The 23,542-nt window shown below is 33.7% G+C and overlaps 1 protein-coding gene and 1 long non-coding RNA gene across 2 annotated transcripts in view; both read left to right on the forward strand.

Annotated features, from left to right (window-relative positions):
• Positions 1-23,542, forward strand: part of LOC140742992 (protein turtle homolog A) — a 74,543-nt gene that overhangs the window by 26,008 nt on the left and 24,993 nt on the right. The window contains exon 2 of the mRNA XM_073074117.1: positions 20,524-20,650. Coding sequence (XP_072930218.1) covers positions 20,524-20,650 — 127 coding nt within the window. The remainder of the gene's footprint in view (positions 1-20,523; positions 20,651-23,542) is intronic.
• LOC140742525 (uncharacterized) lies at positions 12,232-13,022 on the forward strand. The gene is made up of 2 exons (XR_012102295.1): positions 12,232-12,496; positions 12,538-13,022. It is a non-coding gene; the product is annotated as an uncharacterized LOC140742525 (long non-coding RNA).

Raw genomic sequence — 23,542 nt, forward strand, 5'->3', positions numbered from 1 at the left:
AAAATACTAAACATTTTGATTTCGTTGTGAATTTTGTTGTCACTGAGCATGTCTAATAATTCTTGTTTAAGTTATAAATGTTAAGTCAGCAGTGCTAAATTAATATCGTTTTGATCTTAACGGGGTAATCCATAACCGACCCCGAATAAGACAGGTATATAACCTGTAACCTTACCATGAGTTTTTACGTTTTGACAAATATGACTGTTTTGGTATTTGTTTACGTATTTGCCCATACAAATTCCAGTCAGCGCCCCTAACGGATTCTATCAGAATTATAGTGTCAGCAACGTAACATTAAATGTCTAAATTGACAAAACGGCGCTTTATGTTTTGTCTCTCTTTTTTGCGAACATGTCAGGTAGACAAAAAGACTTGAGCACCTACTTATTATTACGCTTACTCAGTTTACTGAAGCAAACGGAAGAGAATAATGTATTGAGTAAACGTAACGTAAAATTGTGGGATATTATGAAAACTCATGGTAAGGGTACAGAGGTTGACCACAGATACGTTACTCTTGAAGACTAGGTAGGAATGCATCATATTTGTCTGCCTAATAACATCATTTAAACATACGAGTTTTATCCCACCACTACAACATGGAAATAAATATTGCGCTTATATCAGCAGATGAACGACGAGCGTCATAACCATTTTTAGTTAATTTTTAAGTTGAAATCAAATACGTGAAGACTTTTTGTAAGACTTCAAAATTAAGGCAAGATAGTTCGGCCTATTAGACTATCTAATTTTAGTAGTAAATGGGCAAGTAGTAAGTGGAAACATAAACAATAATAACAATTAGGACCGACTCAGTTTAAATGCCACCCAAGATCTAGAAATATGGGCGGTGATGTCGCCTTCGAACGACCTTCACAACATAACTACTACAGTATGATCTACTAATGCAATTGGTAGAGTGCGATTTGAACTCATATGCGGTAGGTTCTGTACCAACAATTTATTTTCAGTATTTGTTATCACAGTAGCAACACGTAAAAAGTGGACAATTCGATTCATAATGAATGTAGTTTTATTATCGACAAACCCAAAAAAATACAGAAAAAATGTTTCTTGTACCTAATAAATACCTTGGATTATTATTTTAAACTCCTTTTGTATTTGCTGTTAAAACGACTATATAAATACGTACACTCTGTAAAAATTAAAATATCTGCAACGGCAAACAGACGGACAGATAATGGAGGCTTGGAGTCCCTTTACTCTTTGGGTACGGATCCCTAATAAAGGTATCATAGTCGGTAAATTTACACTAACATGTGTACAATTCCATAGTAACAATACATTAAGTAAATTTGAATGCCGAGTACGTTCCAACACAAACCACCGAAGGCTACATTACCGCGCGGAGTAATATCAGTGCGCTTACATTAATTACAGCCAATCGTGTTCCAGATGCTCCATTGTTTGAGAGCCTTTGTGCCGGAGACATCTTTAGAACATAGTAAATTAATAGAACTAAGATAGTATTGGCTGGTAAGGTAATATCAGTAGATTTTAACAGTTCTAGTGCAGATGAAAAAGTTATTGTGTATTTTGGTTAAATATCTTGAATTAAATGGATCTTATACGATAATTTCTCGTAGCTTGGATGTGTTTGATATATTTAACTTACCTCCGTAATTAATAAGTCATCTATCCAAATTTCGATCATTGGTAAAAAAAATTGAATAGATTGATAACAAGCGTTCATGAGAAAAACTGAAATTCAACGATTTTAGCAAATGTTTTTAAAATTTAATTGTTATCAGTGAACATCGAAATCTGTATCAATAAGAATAAGTGCTTTTGGCATGACAATAGAAGAATAAAAAACGAGTAAAATAGTAACGACTTTTTGGATTTCAGACAAATTATTTAACCTTTTGAAAAGGGGCAAAATCGTTGGTATTCTAGAAATAAAAGAAGATTTCGATACGAAGCATAAAGACAAATTAAAATTCAAATCAAGTGATAACGGTAAAGTACATGATAATATACCATCAAAGTTTTTAACGAACATGTTTCCAGCACAAACCACCGGAGGCTACATTACCGCGCGGAGTAATATCAGTGCGCTTACATTAATTACAGCCAATCGTGTTCCAGATGCTCCATTGTTTGAGAGCCTTTGTGCCGGAGACATCTTTAGAACATAGTAAATTAATAGAACTAAGATAGTATTGGTTGGTAAGATACTGATTCTGAACAGTTCTGGTGCAGACGAAAAAGTTATTGTGTATTGCGGTTGTGTAAAATATTATTCCATTCTAATATATTTCGGATATATTTTTTAATCTGATAGATTTTTATTCGATATCTACTCATATCTTGGGTATGTTTTGTATTTGACTTACCCATTATTTATGACCAATGTATTTATGACCAATGTAACGTTTTGCCTGTTAAAGATAAAAAGGTGTTAGAGTCTTCTAGGCTCGACTCCGGCGGTACCATCATTTCTACCTTATAATAGCAGTGTTAAGCGCTGCTATGTTCTGGTTGTAAGGAAGACATACTTTTCCGAGTCATTCCAGCTTAGTCCTTAGGGGTAGCGGCGCACCTGTGGTCGACCTCAGGTAGGAATTTAATTTTATCTGGGGTAGATCACAGATATCCATGGGCGGCACTAGCCACTCACAATCAGGTGGAATGCATGCTCGTCTGCTAGGTATTCTTATACTATAAAAAAGAAAAAAAAAACAATTTCTATATATACAGAAATTGACATATTTTGTACATAGTTAGCACGTTATAAAATTAGTGAGGCTTTTACCTTCTACGTTCAAGAAACAACATAATGGCGTAATTGCTTGAATAATTTGAATAAAAATGAGTGATAGGGTGATTCAAAATCCGTCTATTTCAGGCAAATAGGCTTATTGCATGTATTAAACCAATGAACATTAGTTAAATTCGCAGGACTTGTTATATCTCAACAAACAAGCGAGGAGCGATAAAAAATTTAAATTGTAGGTACATCTACAGTAAATATATTGATTTTTTATCGGGAAAAAAATGTTGGTAAATCCTAAGACATTAAATAACCTTTAAATTTTATTTTTTCATATTAGTATTAGTTATTTTTTTGTTATGTGTGGTGTTATGAGTGGTCGTACAGAGAGCGTACCGAGCAGACGTGTTACTAGTTAATCGAAAATAAAGACAAAGTGTAGTCAAACAACTTTCAACATTAACGTAGAAGAAATCAGTCAGTGTTTAATTTGCATATTCTAAGTACACATACGACGCTGTATTTCTGCAACAACAACGCGGGCGGACACCTCGAGTAAACGAGACGGGCTCTTTATTTTCTGTTCGCTTCCACACCGCTGCACAAGTGAGTACAACATAGATCAATATGAGCGTACAGAGATCTCCGCCTGGAAGGGGCTTTAACGTTACGCGATGCGGATCAGACCCAAATCTAGCAATCAAAAATAAACCATCTGAAGCTACTGGCACGTCACAAATTACATTTCGAAATAAGAGAAAATTAGCAAATGAAAATGAAGAATTGAAGGCCGAGTTGTCCGACATGGCAAAAGAGTTTACCGAGATGCGGAAACAGATGACGGCCATGCAAACTCAAATGTCCGAAATTATGGCAAGTCTAAGCTCCAATAATACTATGCAAATTAATAATTTTACCAAAATAAGCGAAGATATTTCTGTTATTAAATCACAAGTAACGGAAATTAAATTAACAACTGTAAACTTGACTGAAGAACAAAATAAACTAAAACTTGACGTTAGCAGCATAAAAAACTTTAACACAACCACACAAGAGAAGATTAAGTCATTAGAATCCAAACTTCAACAAATTAAATCCACCACCACGTGTCAGGAAACTACCCCCTCAATGAAAGCAGAAGAAATAATAACTGAACTCAATGAGCGTTGCGAGAGATCGAAGAACTTATTGGTATCCGGCATATCAGAACCAACATCCAAAGACCCAAAGGAGAGACAAGAACATGACAGAACTATGGTATGGAATATCTTAAAATCTATTGACCCGGACTGCGTAGAACCGAAAAAAGTTTTTCGTCTAGGAAAATATAACCCAAATAAAAAGCGCCCTATAAAAGCCTGCTTTGAATCTCAAAACACAACTAAATATATACTGCGGCATAAGTCCAATGTAAAAAATAGCGAAGTCAAGATTTTCGGTGACCAAACCCCTCAGCAACAAGCATATATGAAAACCTTGACGGAGGAACTGGACCACCGTACAAAAAATTGTGAAATCAACCTTAGAATTAAATACATAAAGGGTATTCCTAAAATAATTTCTGCTCCGTCAAAAAACTCCACCAGCTAAATATAACCGAGGCTACCGTTAATATTGCTGAAACCGCCTCCTTTCAAGTTACTAAAAATTATTCGGATATAATAGTAAGTAAAAAATCCCTAAAATGTTTTTATGCTAATACACGAAGTATTGTCAAGCGAGGCAAATTAGATGAATTAAATTGTATTATTCAGTCCTTCGAAAATGCTGTGATTCATATAATAATTCTAACTGAAACGTGGATCAACTCTGAGGACGAAGCCAAAAGAACTCAGCTTCCGGGATATACACACTACTTCAACTACAGGCAGAATGTGAAAGGCGGTGGTGTTTCAATCTTTGTTCATTATAGCCTTAAACACAACATGATCGAAGAAATTACTATTGATGACAATCATTATCTCTGGGTCCATATAAATACATTTTGTATAGACATAGGCGCAATATATAAACCTGGACGTACGAATCACATGAATTTCTTAGATCAATATTCAACGCAGCTTGAAAAAAGAAAAAGAGGAATAATATTTGGAGATTTCAATTACGACCTACTAAGTTCTGATAGATATGTCCTTAATTATAAAAATATGATTAAAGAAAGTGGTTATTATATAACTAATAAAATAGAACATGATTACTGTACTCGAGAAGCAAACAAGTCTAAAACAATTTTGGACCATGTATGTACAAATATAAAACACCAGCCCTACCGTCTTGCTATTATAGAATCATGCATGTCAGACCACAAACAAATTTATTTTGAACTAAAAAATTATGAACCAGAACCTCTGAAATCAATTAAATATGTAGCTATTAACTATGAAAAACTTTACAATATTATTCAGAACATCAGCGAAAACGATAAAGAAGATGAGTACGTCAAACTAGAAGAAAAATTACTTACAAGTGTCGAAAAAAGCAAAACAATAAAGTCAAAAAAATGTAACCCAATAAAGAAAGACTGGATAAATAAAGAAATTATAGATATGATAGATAGAAGAAATAAATTGTGGCTTGAATACGGAAATAATCCTACTGACACCAAAATAGAAGAAGATATTTTTTTTAATATAAAAATCAAAACAGCACAGATGATTCAGGGAAGAAAATCTGAGTATTACTGTAAATCATTTAGAAATTGTCAAAATAAACCAACTAAAATGTGGTCCCTGATAAACACGTTATGCTACAATAAAACTACAGTTACTGCTCCTGTCAAACTTCAAACAGAAACGGGTGTAATAACTAGTGTGCAAGAAACCTGTGAATATTTCAACGAGTTCTTTTCAACCATCGGTAAAAACCTAGCTAATGAAATACCTTCTATATATCACAGACATAACGTTTTCATCGGTGCCAAATCAATAAAATCTACGCTAACACAACTAACACCTACATCTAAAACTGAACTTTGCAAAATTATCGATAATCTTAATTGTAATACATCTTGTGGAATTGACGGAATTAGCACAAAAGTTATAAAATGCGTAAAAGATCTTATTATTGTACAACTTACTAACTGTATAAACAAATGTCTGGAAATAGGTTCCTTCCCAGATAATTTAAAACTTGCCAAAGTCACTCCCATCTTTAAATCGGGTAGCAAAACTAATCCAGGTAACTACCGTCCTATATCAGTTCTTCCAGTTTTATCTAAAATTTTTGAAAGGGTTTTGTATAACCGACTCGAAAACTATCTAAATTCTAACGAAATATTATCAAATAAGCAGTATGGTTTTAGAAAAAAGTCCAATACGTTATCCGCTACAATTGACCTAATCACTGAACTAAAAACCAATTTAGACAAAAAACACATAGGCCTCGGGATATTCATAGATCTCAAAAAGGCGTTCGATAGTGTAAGCCATACTATACTGTTGAAAAAACTCGAAAATATTGGTATAACTGGAACTGCACTTAACATGTATAAATCATATCTTTCCAATCGAAAACAGATAGTTAAGATTGGTGACAATAAGAGCCAACCTAAACCTGTCACGTATGGCGTTCCGCAAGGATCTATTTTAGGTCCTTTGTTGTTCCTAATATACATCAATAGCATCCATGAAGTTGGTTTGAAAGGAAACGTGACTTTGTACGCTGACGACACTTGCTTATTTTACTTCGGTCACTCAATAGATGCAATTATTACAGATGCACAAAATGATCTTAATTTACTACATAAATGGTTCCAATATAATTTGCTTACGATTAACATTTCTAAAACTAACTACATTATATTTAAAACCAAAAACAAAATAATTCCTGACTATAACCCGCTTAAGATAAATAATGTTGAAATTAACAAAACAAATCATGACAAATATCTAGGCCTTATTCTTGACTGTAATTTAAATTGGAAACCACATATAGATAGAATTAAAAACAAATTAGCATCCTTAACTGGAATGCTTCGTGGTATATCGCGCTGTTTTCCCCAAAAAGTAAGATACCTTATTTATAACGCACTCGTCAAACCTCATATCGATTACTTGATCGAAGTCTGGGGCTCGGCATCTAAAACAAATCTAAACACAATACAAAGAGCACAGAATAAGGTAATAAAGGTTCTCTTTCGCTATAATTATCTAACACCTACAGTTACACTATACAAAAAAACTAAATTGTTAAACATAACTCAAACGTATATTTATTACACCTGCCTGCTAGTACGAAAAATCTTAACAAATAATATACACACACAAATTAAATTTACTAAAAAGATAGATATACACAAAATGCGGCTAAGAAATGCTAACAACTTAGTATTGTGGAAAGTTAGAACTAAAAACTACGGAAAAAAGAATCTAATGTATGAAGGAGCACAGCTATATAATAAGCTGCCCAAAGATATTAAAAACTCGCAATCCGTATACACATTTAAAAGACTTTTAAAACACTACTTAATAAATAAATAAATAACCACACCTTGTAACAATATTAGATAAATATATATAACTATACACATATATACACACATATTATAATAAAATAAAATAATATAAGTAAAAGCATTAAATCATGGCATAGTAACTTTTTAAAATAACTAATTACATTACATTTTAATCATCAAAATTAACAATAAAAAAATAAAACGGAAAAAAAAGAAAAATAATAATAAAAAGAAATAATAATAATAATAAAGTATAAACATATCAACATTTCTCTAATAAATCATAAACCTAAAACACTTTAATCACAGTATAAAAAAATATAGAAAAAAAAAAAAAACACTTTTATTGATAAACAAAATCAACTTCTGTATTGTCGCATCTAGTCGCCTTAGATCAGTACATTGCTCATTATTAACCGCCTGATGCGTACAATAGTCACAAAACTTTTTAGCATTTACCCACCTTATTAGTAATAATATGAATTATGTAAATCTGTGTTAAATAATAAGAGTTGTTTTTAATACTACTAAATGTCTTGCTACTACATATGATAAATGTGTATGCTGAACTGTACCTAAATTGTAATTTAGAATAAGTACCAAATATGTTCTCATGTAAGTGGATTTCTTGTAATTCTTAATGAGAATAAAGTTTCTTAAACCGTTATGTCATTTTACGAGTATATACGCGTAAACCAATTTTATATGTTTAAATATTTGTTCATGAGATTAAATGTATGTTTTTTCAACCCACTAATTGTGAGTTCTTAAAAAGTTACAGAAACGCACCTCTTATTTAACCGAGTTTTATTTCAGACGACCGTGTTGTAATTGTAGTATCTAATACCAGTAAGTACGTAACCTTTTTTTTTTGTTTCCGAGAGGGAAACCTTCAAAAGGTACCCCATGACGTGGGAGCGACGCCGGGTTATGTGGGACTTCCGCACTAAAACCCTCCCGGTGGCCATCCTCAACGCTTGATGGAGAACTCCGGGATCTAGTAACCCAATTTACTTAAATTTATTATTATAAAATATAGCTCGTCGCTTACTCGCTTGCGATGAGACCCACAAGCGAAGTTACAGCATTTTTGCGCGATGACAGGAATGGTGGCATAGCGTCCTTAATGAATACACTTTGTCTTGATTAAGATTTAATTGCTGAGCACCATAAGGCGGTGTAATGGTTTTTGTTTACGCATCCCAATTAGCTGAGTCAATAAGTCGGTTAGGAAGCGGCTTATTGTTAACAAGATATGTCCTGTGGTTTCACTCGCATTTGAAAACCACTCGGAAGGTTACATGGGTTTTATTTATTAGCGTGGAACCCTATTTTATTTTCTAACATAACTTTTCTTAAGTTACTCCATATAACAACAGCCTACTGCCAGTAAAAATCCCAATAAAATCGATCCAGCCGTTTCGGATATTAGCCGGAACAAACAGACAGACAGACACAATAATACATTTTTTTTGTTACAAGTATCGTATATTTTTGTATGATTTTTTAATTTTATTTTGACATTACAAATAGACATATCAATTTTATTTATTCGTGTGAATTGTTAATTTAAAGATTTGTCTTGACACAGTTCGTCTGTTGAGAAATCATTTACTAATTTACTTATCTGATGGCTAAATAGGTACTGTAATCAGGGATCTGGATTGTATGAGTAATTTGACACGAAGGACCAAAATGACTGAACCTATCAAAACAACATCTTTCTTTTGTTTTTTGTGAAGTTTATTATCCAAATATTAGACTTAAATAAACTGACATTATATCACTCTTCATCGTGTTTTATTTCAGTTAATCTAGTCATTTTAAGTAATAAAAAACTAGCTGGACTAGCTAGGACTAAGCTGGAAATCTCGGGAAAGTATGTACCCTTACCACACCCTTCAAACCAGAACATAACAGATCAACACTGCTGTTATTCGGTAGAAATAGGTGTGGCGGTGGTGCCGCCAGAGTCGAACCACAAAGGGTTCTACCACCTTAAATTCAGTTCATCTGGTTTATCATTTCACATGTAAAATAATTATCTTTCTATCTATAATAGTAATTATGTGTAGGACAACGACTTGTAATGTATGTATTGCAATAAATGAGGGTAATTCGAAATAATTTCACGGCCCTCCGTCACGAATGGCGCGCCATACATCAGATAAGAGCACTACGCAGAAACGTTTGCCGCGCACCGCATTATTACTATTAGGAGATAATAGGCGCGTGGTACAAGTTATAAGCGGCGTAAAGTTTAGAGGGTTATTCTTATAAAATATTAAAATTATTATTATTATTTTATTAGAGTATTAGTATTATCGGACTTATATCTTATGGGTTTAAAACATTTATAACTAAATAATGTTATCGTCGTTAATAAGAAGCTTGGATATTAACGATATCACATTTTTATAACGTTACATTAAAGTAATAAGTGACTCATTTGATACTACAGTTTAAAAACAGATGCGGGTAGGTGAAGTGGGGACGACACCTTGGCGGCGCTCGAATTAACAGAGAGCGACATTCTGGTCGGAGACTTCAGCAAGAGCAGTCGAATAACGGAGATACTTGTGTAGTTATAATACTTCTAATCACTAGTGTGAACTTACTTACGTATAATTGTTATATCGTTACTCTGTACCGTTTATGTGACTATATTATTACATGACTTCAAGACCTACTAGATGAGTTTGATTTCATCAGAAGTGTACAAGAACCAGCTCACAATCATGGACGGCGATTCGTAAGTACGAACATACTTGACACAGGAATAAAAACCGTGAGTTAAAACATTATTATGTCATATGTGAATTCATCTTGGTAGAATAAGTAAAAATGGGGGTAGATAAATGTCGTTGATGTAAGGGAAAACTCATTTGAATTAAGAAAATGGATAGATTGAGACTAGTAATTCAATGAAATGTTAATACCCTCTGAAAATGATATACTTAAATTTTGTGAACAAACTTTACTCTTATCAAATTACTTGTTAACATTGTAAACTGAGGTGTTTACTTCAAAATAAGTGCATTTTCTGTGAAGAAGTGTCTAAAAGTAATTTTGCAAGGCAGTTCTTGTGGTAAATCTGTCCATTTGGTTAAATTCTGTGGTGTAAAAAGTAAATCCTAATTGTTCTAAAGTTACACCTACTTTGAAATATATAGAAATACACGTACTTATGAAAATATTTTAAGGATCTTTAATCTTAAATGTCAGGCTTTATAGATATGGGAACCTAATGGTTGTTAATATAGGCTAATGTACGCCAGAAATTGCATACAGGTTAGATTTGAATTTATTTTTGATAACTTTTAATGTTTCAAACGGGGTTTACGTATATGCGTTTGTTTTTATTGTATGGAAGGGACTATGCGGTAGCAACAAACGCAGTTACAGAGTACAGTATACCTACTTGATATAAGTGACACGTTTATTAAGTTGCAAAATTTTGATTATTCATAATTGTACAGAAATGTATAATATCTACGTGGTACATATTTAACTGCCTGCAAAAAAGTATCACGACCACGGTATTGAGTGGCTGAGTGTACCCAGGAGGGAAATGGTAAATGAGTTTAAGGTTTATTGTTTTTTTTTTTTTGGATATTAATTGACTATATTTAAAAATAAACTTGCATTCACATCTACATTGTTCACATTTTCATTTTATAAATCAATGAAAGTTTCCTTTTGATTTCATATACTTGATACGTAATTGTTATGAAAGAAGCATACGTACGTTGCCAAATTTAGATTTCCATCAATTCTAGGCGAATTCACGCAGTACTGTGTACTACTGTGTTTTGACTCCCATAAAGTATAAATGCACATTAGTTAATGATCTATAAGAAAACTGAGAAACTTATGCGCAGCGGTCTTTGGAATATTATATATAAAAATATCTCTCTTATCTCCCATTCTACTTCAGACTGACTCACTTATACATAATATTAAATGTCTGTTTTAAATTTAGTATGCAACGTTTCGTTTTGTATTAATATTTCTTTACATCTCGTAATTTTAAATCTTTAAATTTCAATTTGAATTTGACACATTACACGTCCTTTTGGTTTGAAAATTGGGCACTATCAAATACTGGTAAATGAAGTTTGTACCTTAAACGTTGAGACGCTTAGACTATCGATATTATTAATTATGTGAGCCATTTACGAAATGATAAACGGGATCCACTTTGTATGGGATTGAGAATAAATTATTTTAAGTAAAATAATAATAATAATAATAATAAATTGATGCTTTTATAACTTGAGCTTAGTTCTATTTACAAGTTACAGCAATTAAGTTATTATACGTATTAAGTGAGAAACGGTCACTGAAGCCTACATAAATTTAGATAGTCTCTTGTATACCATATTTAAAATGAGTCTTGCCTGCGACTTTGTTCATGTGGAGTCAGAATATAATTTGAATTGCATTTTTAAAACGAGTCTTGCCTGCGACTTTGTTCATGTGGATTCAAAATATAATTTGAATTGCATTTTTAAAACGAGTCTTGCCTGCGACTTTGTTCATGTGGATTCAAAATATAATTTGAATTATACAATGCCCTCTGTCAAGATCACGGAGTACGTTAGTAATTTGGAATTGTCCATTACCTGGTCATGTAATGTTTTTTAAAAAAAATGTATACTTTTGACATCGACTTCGTAGTTTTGGTTTTAATGCATTTTCAAATATACAAACCGACAGACAATTTTTCTTTTTCAAATATATTCGATGTAAACACGTGAAGATTTCATTCTTATTATATGTATATCATAGCCAAATGAATAATAATGTAATCAAATAAAAGCATAGGTACATTTCGATGGGATTTTCTTATACAATAATTTACTTTTCATATAAATTTCATACGGTTCACAATTGCGTCATGTCTAGGTTTTCTCTATAGAAACATCGAGCATCTCCTTGAGAGTGTTGGTTGTAAATGATACATATTATATTAATATAATCTATATAGATATTACGCATTAATATAATTTTTATTACAAACTATATAAAAGTCAGGTGAAGCCGAGGCGTTTGAAATATATATAATAAATATGAATTGTTCGGTAATAAGGTGTATCATAAGATAGTTTGACTAACTGTTTGTTTGGCTGGCTGGTATAAAATCATGATCAACTTTAATAGACCTTTTTCAGGTCATAGAAATTTTAGGTTGTGATTGATAAGGAGCCACATGTTATGTAAAACAGTTATAGTTTTAAATCTGACGATCGTGATGAGACAAAATTAGAATCGGACAAGATTATTAAAATCATGTCATGTCATAGGTATTTCAAAATTTTTAAATAAATCTGACCGTTCAAAGTAGGTAAAAATCGAATTCAAATATTCCGTTACATACATACAGGTCAAGTTAATAAAAGCGTGGCAAAAATAAAAGCGTGTTTAAAAAAAATCTTTTATCAGTTGTAGACACAAATAAGTATAGTTAAATAATGGCCGGTTTCTGAAGTCATTTTTCTTGGTAGGTAGTTTACGAGTGTGTATTCAATAACACTATCCGTTTGATAACTACCTACGGAAAAAAAAAAAAATCCGCTTCCGAGGAACTCAATGTAAGACAAGGTCTGTTTAAACTCCGTTTAGATTAACGGACCATTTTAATGTGTTTATTCTTTCCATAACATTATTTGATTTTTTTTTAAAAACGACGTTTGCGTAAAGTCTAGCAAATCTTCCTTAGTATAATGCATAACTTTTACAGTAAAATAGCCCAAACTATAACTTCCTTATGGGAATCTTAATTTAAAACTTTTGGTGAAATAAAAAAAAAAAAAAAAAAAAAAAAAAAAAGTTAAGTAGTTAAGCCATACACAATTGACAAGTATGTCGCTGACGTGAACGCATGGGTCCTTTGCTTTGTTAATTAAATTTTGAAATTCATGTAATAGTATGTATTATTATAACTGAATATAAATTCAATTTAATGTAATGAAATTTCTTTCTGACTTTCAAAAGTGGGTTATGTGGACCTACTTTGAAAGAAATAATTTGAATTTGTGATAAATAACGTAAAAAAATTGGGTTCATACAACTTATACGTGTTATATTGTGTGAAATTCATGGTTAGTTTACCATTATTTAGTCTTTAACTTTGATATCATTCATTTCAAATATTCACGATATATTATTATTTTGATACTGCTTCATCAGTTGATAAAAGACGTACATTGGAAAGGCAACTATTTGTATAAAATAACATTGTAATAATTAAAAGAAGTACTAAGTAGTAATAAAATAATTTTATAATAGTATTTTGAGTCGCACAGATTCATTTAGTGGCCAACTATAGATCTATCTATCTATCAGTATAACAGTTATTGAACAGGTTGTTGAGCATTCCGAAATGGACTAATAAGATAAACGTCGTGATTCTGATGCGTAACTTTATCGAATCAATAGTTGTTGGAGATTTAACTATTGGACTTAGAATCCAGACATAAGTAAAGTGGGCAGCTAGATGTTGTCATTACTGTAGGTGTAGGAAACTTTTTTTAGTTTGATTTTTATTTATCTGTAGTTAAGATGGATTAGTGCAGATGCCTCGAGCAGTGTAATGTTCGCGGGTGTCTCTTGGTGATGCATATGGTTGGGTGTATGTATGTATGTATGTTGGGTGGATGTATTACATTGAGTGAATATTGCATTTTTAGAGTAAATTTGAGTTGAGCACTGGCCGAATGTTATCGTAAACAAGGTATAAAAACTGCGGTGATACATGACTAGAGTGATCCTATATGAACATCACCTAGTTTAAACCGTGTGTTTTATTATTTAACAATGGTCTAATGCATTCGCTTCAATACCTGTCGCGCATATGACATTTATGTAAAGAGTCCTTATGAACTATGCCTGCAACAGAAATCCGTGGTGAACACTGTTGGGGCAGATTTATAACCTAGGTAATACACAACTAGTGTGATTCTATATGAACATCACCTAGTTTAAGCCTTAGTTCGGATCAACAGTTCGGGCTTTTTACATGCGAGTCGGTATTGCAAGAAAATGCGTAGAGTTTAAGCCATGTTTTTGATAAACAGTTCGGGCCTCTTACGTGCGAGTCGGTATTACAAGAAAATGTGTAACTCTTCTGGACTTAGGCATTAAACAACTGGTTTTCTTTTGCAGCTCTTGCATCAGACCATACACGATCGAGGACGAACGTGTGAGCAGGACGGCCGAATGTTATCGTCGTTAATAAGAAGCTTGGATATTAACGATATCACATTTTTATAACGTTACATTAAAGTAATAAGTGACTCATTTGATACTACAGTTTAAAAACAGATGCGGGTAGGTGAAGTGGGGACGACACCTTGGCGGCGCTCGAATTAACAGAGAGCGACATTCTGGTCGGAGACTTCAGCAAGAGCAGTCGAATAACGGAGATACTTGTGTAGTTATAATACTTCTAATCACTAGTGTGAACTTACTTACGTATAATTGTTATATCGTTACTCTGTACCGTTTATGTGACTATATTATTACATGACTTCAAGACCTACTAGATGAGTTTGATTTCAATAACAAGAAATTATTAAAGCTAAAATATATACAAATTATTTCCAATTAACAATATATACAATCAAGAGTAAAAAAGATAAAATCATAAATAAAATGACTATCAAGTATAGTAAAAGGCTACTGGACGCAAGGCGCATGGACGTTTAATTGACCCCAGATAGGATAATAGTATCCCCTGAGGTTGGCCATAGATGCGTTGTTAACCTTGAAAGCTAAGTTGGAACGATTGTTCACCCATACTAAGTTTGTCTCATACCGCAAGTGCTATAAATATTTACAAAGACAAGCATATTATGTAGACCCAGAATGAAAATCCGTTTTCCGATCTAATCAAATTATATCTACTTTACCCGTGATAGAACCAGGAACCCTATGCGAAGTTAGATATAATGACATTTGCGGCAAATTACCTTAAGCTGAGCTGAATTATTATCAATTAGTTTGAGAAACAGAAGACCTGTAAAAGCATTAATTCTAGTTTTAAATAGGAAAATTGAGCAATAACTTTCTCGCACAACGCTTATGACTTAACAGCTGCCGTACATAAGTGCCTGCTCCAATTTCTGTTACGGCTCATTAATGGCCAAGATAGCGCTGCATTACTTAATTACGATACGAATTGTGTTATCAAAAATTAAATAAATCGGAAATATTTGCTGAAACGGTAGATATAATTGTAAACAACGCCCAGCTTCAGCTTAAGTGTTGAAAGGCATGAAATTTTGTATAGAATATTCTTGTAAATTTAGATAAAGACTAAGAGATGAAACACGAACGACATTATGCTAATACACTAACGACATTTCGTGTCGACGACCATCAACCACAAACGGCGCCTCTAACAACAAGCGGCGACAGTCGACAACAATTAGTAACGAGGAAGTATGCTTCAATACTAACGATATTATGACTACCTTCAACAACAAACGGCGTCTGCAACAACGGGCGGAGATAGTCAACGACAATTAACAATCGTCAATACACGCCAGTTATTTATAATTAATCTATCCAATGTCTTACATACCGATCGATATTGAACTATTTCTTTATACGAGACAATCTCAAATGACGATGTTTGGTAGATAAAAACTGGGTAAATTGATTATCAATAACGGGCGATAAACTATCGCTCGTGCATTAGCTCTCGAAGAAGGGATCATAGAAAATTAATCTCTATTTAGCCCATTGAGGATGAAAGCTCGTAAACTAATAAAAATAAATACTTTACAATCCTTATTCCTTATAGAGATAAGGAGTAAGGATTATTAAGAGTAATAATCTTGCATAAGGGTTCAAAAACAGAGCAGCAGAAGAACGCGCGTTTTTTAAAAAATATAAAAAGCCACGATATATTAAAATGTATTTCTTATTTTCGTTTACTAAGTGTCAAGTCGTTTAGTACAAGATCAATTACAAAACGCCTTCCAACGGGAGTAATGTAGGAGCTTGAATTTAATGACGGTTCAAATAACCTTTTGTCCGGACCCCTACTACATGGCTTTTACTAATCGGATGGTCCTACTGATATCTGGTAAAATATAAGAGAGGAAGTATGGAAAAGCTCATACGATTTTTAAGGTAACACTTATAGGCGTCATTGATGCCTAGACAATTTATGAAATGATATTTGTAAGAAATAAGAAGTGAGTATGCTATTTGCTCAGCTCAAAAGGGTTAAAACGGAACCCTTTTACTAAGACTTCGCTGTCAGTCCGTCTGTCCGTCTGTCACAGCGCTCTATCTCTAGAACGGTAACAGATAGACAAATACTAAAAATAAAATAAAGTTGAATATTAAAGTGGATCTCCCTCGATACAAGAAACCAGTATTTTTTGGCATTTTTCGATCTAAAGGTTGTTGAAATTTTTAAAATCCGTTTACTACTATAACTGCTATTATAATAAATACAAATAAGAACACCAAATCATATTTTAATATAGTCACTTAATAAAAATAATGAAAATATAATTAACATTTGGTGGTAAGGAAGCCTCCATGTGCGAGTACGACTCGTAATTAGCGAATTATTTAATATAGAAGTAGGAAACGAGCATGCAGTCCTGATCGAGAGTGATTATATGCGCCTTTGGACATTTATAATCGCCGTCGAATAGATAAGATACTAATACGTTAGATGCGTTGCTACGTCTGAAGGACTACGCTAGATCTTCTCAGATAATTGTCTCCCTACATATCCTTTAAACCAACATGCGCTCAACATTGCATAAGACAGAAATAGATATAGTGGTAGTGCCTCTGGAATTCAACCACAAATGATTTATAGATTAGAGTGGCATGGGTGTGTTGATTCTGATATGGAATACAAATAAACTAATTAATTTAGTTTATGTGCAATTTTTATAACATATTTAAATAATATAGCAAAAAGATACTCGTTGTCTATTCGACAAGGTCTTTACTAACTCGGTTCACACGTTCCCAGAACCTTTGATTTACTCATTTCGTTTTTAAGGATTAGGGTTGCTGCCCTTAACATGAATGCTTCAGATATTCTCGTTAACGATATTCCATGTTACATTCCATTATACATCGCCTTCGTTGGTCTTCCGTCACCAATTTAAACTTTATGAAAGGTTGAAACGGATTTTGTTTTACTACTCTTTTTTTCAGGTTCTTAATGAAATTTGTTGTTTGTGTGCTATTAAATATTTTAATCAGATTTAGCTGGTTTCCAAATGACTTCTCTAAAACCTCAATTGAAAATCGATTCGGAAAATGTTAATTGTTCTTTCCAACAATATATGCGCTACTTATTTTTTTAATGGTTTGACACATTGGAGAAACTTTTGCAACAAAATTAATTAACTTATTAATTTGTTAATGTTGCTACTGAAAATAATTCGTTAAATTATTGACTAAACCGATTTAAATTACATTGAATTGCTTCCTGTAAACTTAGAATATAAATTAACCAAATCTAATACCTCTAAGTGCAATGCTAACGAAGTTATAAAAGGGGGAAAACACAATGAAAAGTTTCATGTTTTATACATAACTGCAAATGTTCCTGGAATTTGGTAACGCACTTTGTGCTTCTTGATTGTGATATACATGATACATTTTGAGATAACCGTCAACAAGCATTGCCCAAATAGTATAAAAATTACCGTCATCCGAATCGGATCAGAAGTTCCAAGATGTGAATACGTCACAAGCATTATCAGCCTTTGATTGTTCCTGTTCGAGTGTTCGGAAATTCCCTTTGTTCCCGCCTTTCCAAGCCCTTGATTGGGATCCCGCAAAATTTCGTCAGAACAAATCCGGATCACAAAACAATGGATAACAATTCCAGCAATCGTGTTCTTTGTTCAGATTCGTTTTTATTTTAATTTTAAACTAAGTTCGTTCGCTATTTTGTCTGCATGGATTGTAGCTGTAGTCTATGTATAAATACAAATCATAGTTTCCGTAGTTTTAAGTTTATTAAACGATATCATTATTATTTTCTGTCACATCTTAAGGACTTCTTAAAACATATTCAATTAAATGATGTTAGCATTTAATATTCCAATAGATATCTGCACCTATCGGAAATGGGAGCTCGGCTTTTAATGGATGCACTTTGTGGAAAATGTAGTGTTATGTGTCCTGTACCCGTCATCGTAGTAAATATTGACCAGTAGTGAAACAAAACCTGAATTTATATAACATTTAAATTTTTGTAATCCCTATTAAAAGATGAGATTTATATTTATAAATGGATAAGAAAAGCTGAAGATTTGTACTGGCAGCAAAAGAAATCCCTAATAAAATTATTATGCTTAAATTACTAAAACTTTTTTATTATTTTTATCTCGTAACTTAAGTAGTCAACACGTCCAATGTCAGTGTAATTCTGATTTCCTTAAATCTAAGGCCAAACATTTCAAAATAGCACTAGTAATAAAGGGATTCCACTTATTGAATACTCCGCTTATTTTTCGAAACAATTTCCTCCTTCCTTGTCTTTTCAAGTTGTTTCAATGCTCATGGTTTCATAACATAATATCCGCATTTCCCCCTCGTGCTAAAGTGACAGATGTTGACGTTAAATGACTTTCTACAAAAATATTTTGTCCTTCCTCTGTCTATTGTTTCTTTTTCTACTTTCATTTCGCGAGTATCTGTTTTTAAATTCATGAGTACGTCACCCACGTAAAGTTTTTGTGGTGGATGCCTTTGCAAAATATTATAACAAGGTTTTAGGACTACTGAATTGATATTAATAATTTATGGGTAAATTTGGATGACTCGTTTAGTTACAAGAGAACTAGTGTAGTTCCGGGACCAGAATAGGGCTACGGTATCCCCTGCCTGTCGTAAGAGGCGACTAAAAGGGGGCTTCCGGGGTTGCGGACGGCAAGAGTGGGAGCTCGAACCGCCCGGCCAGCAACCCCGGGATGGACGGCGGTATGTGTGGTCGCATACCGTCGTGAACACCAGATGGTGTGGTGAGTTTCAAGCTCACCTGGGCGGAGCCCGACGGGGCAACGCGCCAAGTGGACTCCGGTTGCGTTCCGTTCGAGATCCCGGAGTCCTCTACGCAGCGTCGAGGACGGCCACCGGGGGGGTTTTAGTGCGGTAAGAATCCCACATAACCCCGTGTCGCTCCCACGGCATAGGGTACCTTTTGAAGGTTTCCCCCTCGTCAACAAAAAAAAAAAAAAAAAAAGGATACTCTGAGAATTTTGGATTCGATCCTCGACCACGTAAATACTCGTATGTAAATAATGAATTTAGATTTATATTTTGAGTACCTTGTATCGTATAGCCTTCGTGTACTTGTTTTTTGCGTTCATTTATAAATATTTAGTGAAAATAGTTTTTTATATGTATAATACTTAGATTAGAATAATAAATATGTTAAAAATTGTGAACGTCAAAAATTAAAGGATCAAATGTGTTTTTCTTTCGTCATTACAAACATTTAATGAGATTGTTTTAAGTAGTGTTTGTACGCAACATATTCTATAGTAAACGTCTTCATAATTGACAAGGAAATGAAAACAAAAGTTTCAATATATTACGTTTACTACAAGTTAGCGACACCACGCTACATTGAGATATTTCCGACGTGAGATTCTGAGTAATTGCATTTCATCTCTACTGATATGACGACAGTCTCGGAGGAAATTTGTCTTATGGAAAGGATGAACATTATTTAAACTGGAATGGAATCTGCTTCCAACTTGTTTTTTATCTTTCTTATATTATTAGACTCTTGTGGTTATTGATAACTGTTGAATTATATTTGTATTTTATAGTCTACTAAAATATTATATTACCGGACAATGTAGGTACATCTTCAATCAATGAGCTAAGAAGAACAAAGTGATGCTAGTATGGATTTGTATAATACAGCATTAGAATTATAAGGCCAATGTTTACTAAACAAGAATTCCTAAAATACATCTCCTAATAGTTCTAAATAAGGGAGAAATACTTATTAATTACATGGTGGGATTATTTGGGTTAAATCAATTTAGCATGGATTTAACACAATAATCCATAATCTAATATTCTATTTCCTCCCATCCCTTCCTTCAAAAGATAGTTTCCAAAAATTCAAATATAAGTTTTAGAGTACTGATTTCGTAAAATATTATTAGTAATACAATTATTAATTTCCCTTTCGGCTTAGTTTGGCTAGAGCCTTATTTTGCATCACTAGTTTCCCAAAACGGCAGAGCCCCTGAATCGTCGTCCACTGATATTTTACCGTAGACTTTGTGAGCAATTTTATTTATTATAATGTTTCTATTCTACTCAGGTAACGTGATCCAGGTGTGGTCAGCGCCGGGCGGTGAGACGCGGTTGCCGTGCAACCTGGCGGCGCCTGCGCACGACGTGGCCATGATGATGTGGTTCAAGGATCGTGATCGAATGCCCATATACACGTGAGTAAGGTGGTTATTCTCTAGGTAGAATTACCTCAGCGGCATATATCTGCGTTTCGTGCAGAAATAATACATTTTTTTTCATAATATTGTCGCCTCGTAATGTAAGCTAGTAGCAATTCACATCCTTTCACCTTAATGCAGAAAATCTTCAAGCTAGAAATGGGTATGACAGTGGTACATACGACCTGGTCGCACTCCATTGGCTTAATAATGAAGTATCGCAGTATTGTTAGTAGCGTATTATCTTTCGTGCTAATTATTACCTTTCCTTTTAATACGTATTTAACATTCTATCATCAATTAGGTGATTGCCAAAAATTTGACACTGGCTTATCATAAAATTATCCTTCATCAATCCGCATGGTATCAGCGTGTTCAAGTATATACGAGGGTTCTCCTAGTTGTAAATACCCATACCGAGTAGTATTAGAAGTAGTAGTAATAGTCCTTATACCCAAGTGTAATAAGTACATAAATTATCTAACAATGTTATTGACTGCATTACAATATCGTCAAGGCCACAATGCAACTATCCGTCGCTGACATCTTGGTAAACTGTGGAGGATTATTCTGGATATTATGTCAATGTTACTTCGTAGATCATACCAGGGACCGAGATAAGATGGAGGACCTAGATTCTTATTTGATTTAAAGGTTATAGAACCCGTGGTAGTTCGACTCCGGAAACACCACCGCCTCAATTATTCCTGTATTTTTTTTATAATATAGGAGTAGTAGACGGGCATACAGTCCACCTGATGGCAAGTGGCTACTGCCGCCCATGGACATCTGTAATTAACCCCAGATAGGATTAAATATTCCCACCTGAGGTCGGCCACAGATGCGCCGCTACCCCTGAGGACTAAGCTGGAACGCCTCGAAAATGTCTCTCTCCTTTACCACACCCTTCAAATCGGAACACAGCAGCGCCTAACACTTCTGTTATTAGGTAGAAATAGGTGTGGCGGTGGTGCCGCCGGAGTCGAACCACAAAGGGTTCTACCACCTTCAAAAACTGCATTATCGTTTTATCATATAAAATAGCCGCGTCAAATGCACGTTCCTAAAATGGAATTACTATAATTGAATGTAATAAAAAGGTATGATCAAATGAAATGCGATGTGACTTAGCGTGACAAAAGACTAATTTGTGGCTAATATAACAACTTTGTTACGAACGAAAATTATAATGACATATAAAACTGCCATTCAAATGCGATCAATTAAAAATAAAATAGCAAATTAGCACGCATTTTATATGAATCGGCTACTGAGGCATTACTGCACAAACTACACAAAGAAGAATTTGGAATACCTTGTGTGTATTTATCCTTAAAACAAAAGCAACACTATGAAATGATGATAGATACTTTTTAAAGGTAGAGCCACACTCATTTCTAGCGTGAAGCAGTTCTGCATTTTGGTGGAAAGGTATGGATGCCGGGTGGCTTACAGGAAGACCATCTCAGTCCTCAGTGGTGCCAAGCTATCAGTGATCAGCTTCGGCATGTTTTATGTCCATGGGCAACAGTGACTATGACAATCAGAGGGGGTTACTACCATCTCTTAAAACAATATTATTTTAATCATAGGTTGAAATTACGTACCACGACTTCGTTATAGTAAGAGTTTTTATAATATTACAATAAGCAGTTTTGTATTACGTCGGTCGAAATTATTCATTCTTTTTATTGTAGGAAATTCTACTTTTTAAGCAAAATATGACAATTTCAGTTGGTTTTATACAATGGATAAGCAAAAAATTAATAAGGGTTTAAGTTCGTTCAACTGTGTATGACGGAACACAATCAAGACCATGGTGCGAAAGAGATGAGACTACATAGTTTCGATGTGTCGTTTCCTCTTGGATAAATAATAGACAAATTACTCATTATTTTACACCACTCGGTAGGAATAAAACAATACTGTTTTAAGGAGGTCGTGATACGAAACAAAATAATGTTGATGCAATATCACTTGCAAATAAAACTTTCCTGAACTATGATGGTTTTTAAAAGATGGTGGTAGGCCCTCAGGAGCACTGTAAAGTTATTTACTACTTAATATAAAAAGGTAACACTGCTGTTACACGGTAGAAAGGTAGGAGGCAGCGATTGTTCTCTTATAAAACAGAAATAGGAGAAGTTTGTGCTACCGGAGTCTAACCTTTGACAAGTGACACTTTTGACTAACATGAACGTTATCCGCCTAGAAGCGTTTGCTTGAAAGACCTCCAGAATACGTCATATCCGCATTCAATAGGGCATTGTTCTATGGAACAGCTTAATCAGCTGCACAATGCAGAGATGGATTTATCGGGCTTCATCTGGGTCTGATGTGCTGACTCGATGCAATTTACTTTGAACTATTATATATTATAGTATATCGATATTACATTAAATGGCCGTATAAAATGTTAATTTAATATTGAATTTATCATTATTACACGTTTAGGATCTTTTTTATACTTTATTGAACCAAAATATAATTATGGAACAAAAGGCGGGCTTAATGCTAAAAGCATTATCTCCCAGCCAACCTTTGGGCTGTGCAGAAAATAATAAAAGCGGTACAACAATAAAAGAAAAGAAAAAATACGTTATAAAATAATAGCATAAGAAATAATATGTAACAGAAAGAAGAAATACGAGAAGGAAGAGGAAAAGTGACGTTAGGTTCTAACATATTCTGATTCTGGTGGAAAAAATATATTATCAAGTCCTTTCGCCCATCCGTCGTCTACAGTCTACCTAATTGTCAGTATGTCCATCTGTCTTACATTTTAAGGGTTATATCTTATGTTACTCGTATTATCCCCGCGCGTTAAAATAATAAGTAATACACAAACGATATTTCATATCCACGACCATCGCTGACGATAGGTGGCAA

The sequence above is a fragment of the Epargyreus clarus genome, unplaced genomic scaffold (assembly GCF_041222505.1).
Source record: "Epargyreus clarus isolate Ecla_fem2 unplaced genomic scaffold, WU_Ecla_fem_2.2 ptg000006l, whole genome shotgun sequence".
Lineage (NCBI taxonomy): Eukaryota > Metazoa > Arthropoda > Insecta > Lepidoptera > Hesperiidae > Epargyreus > Epargyreus clarus.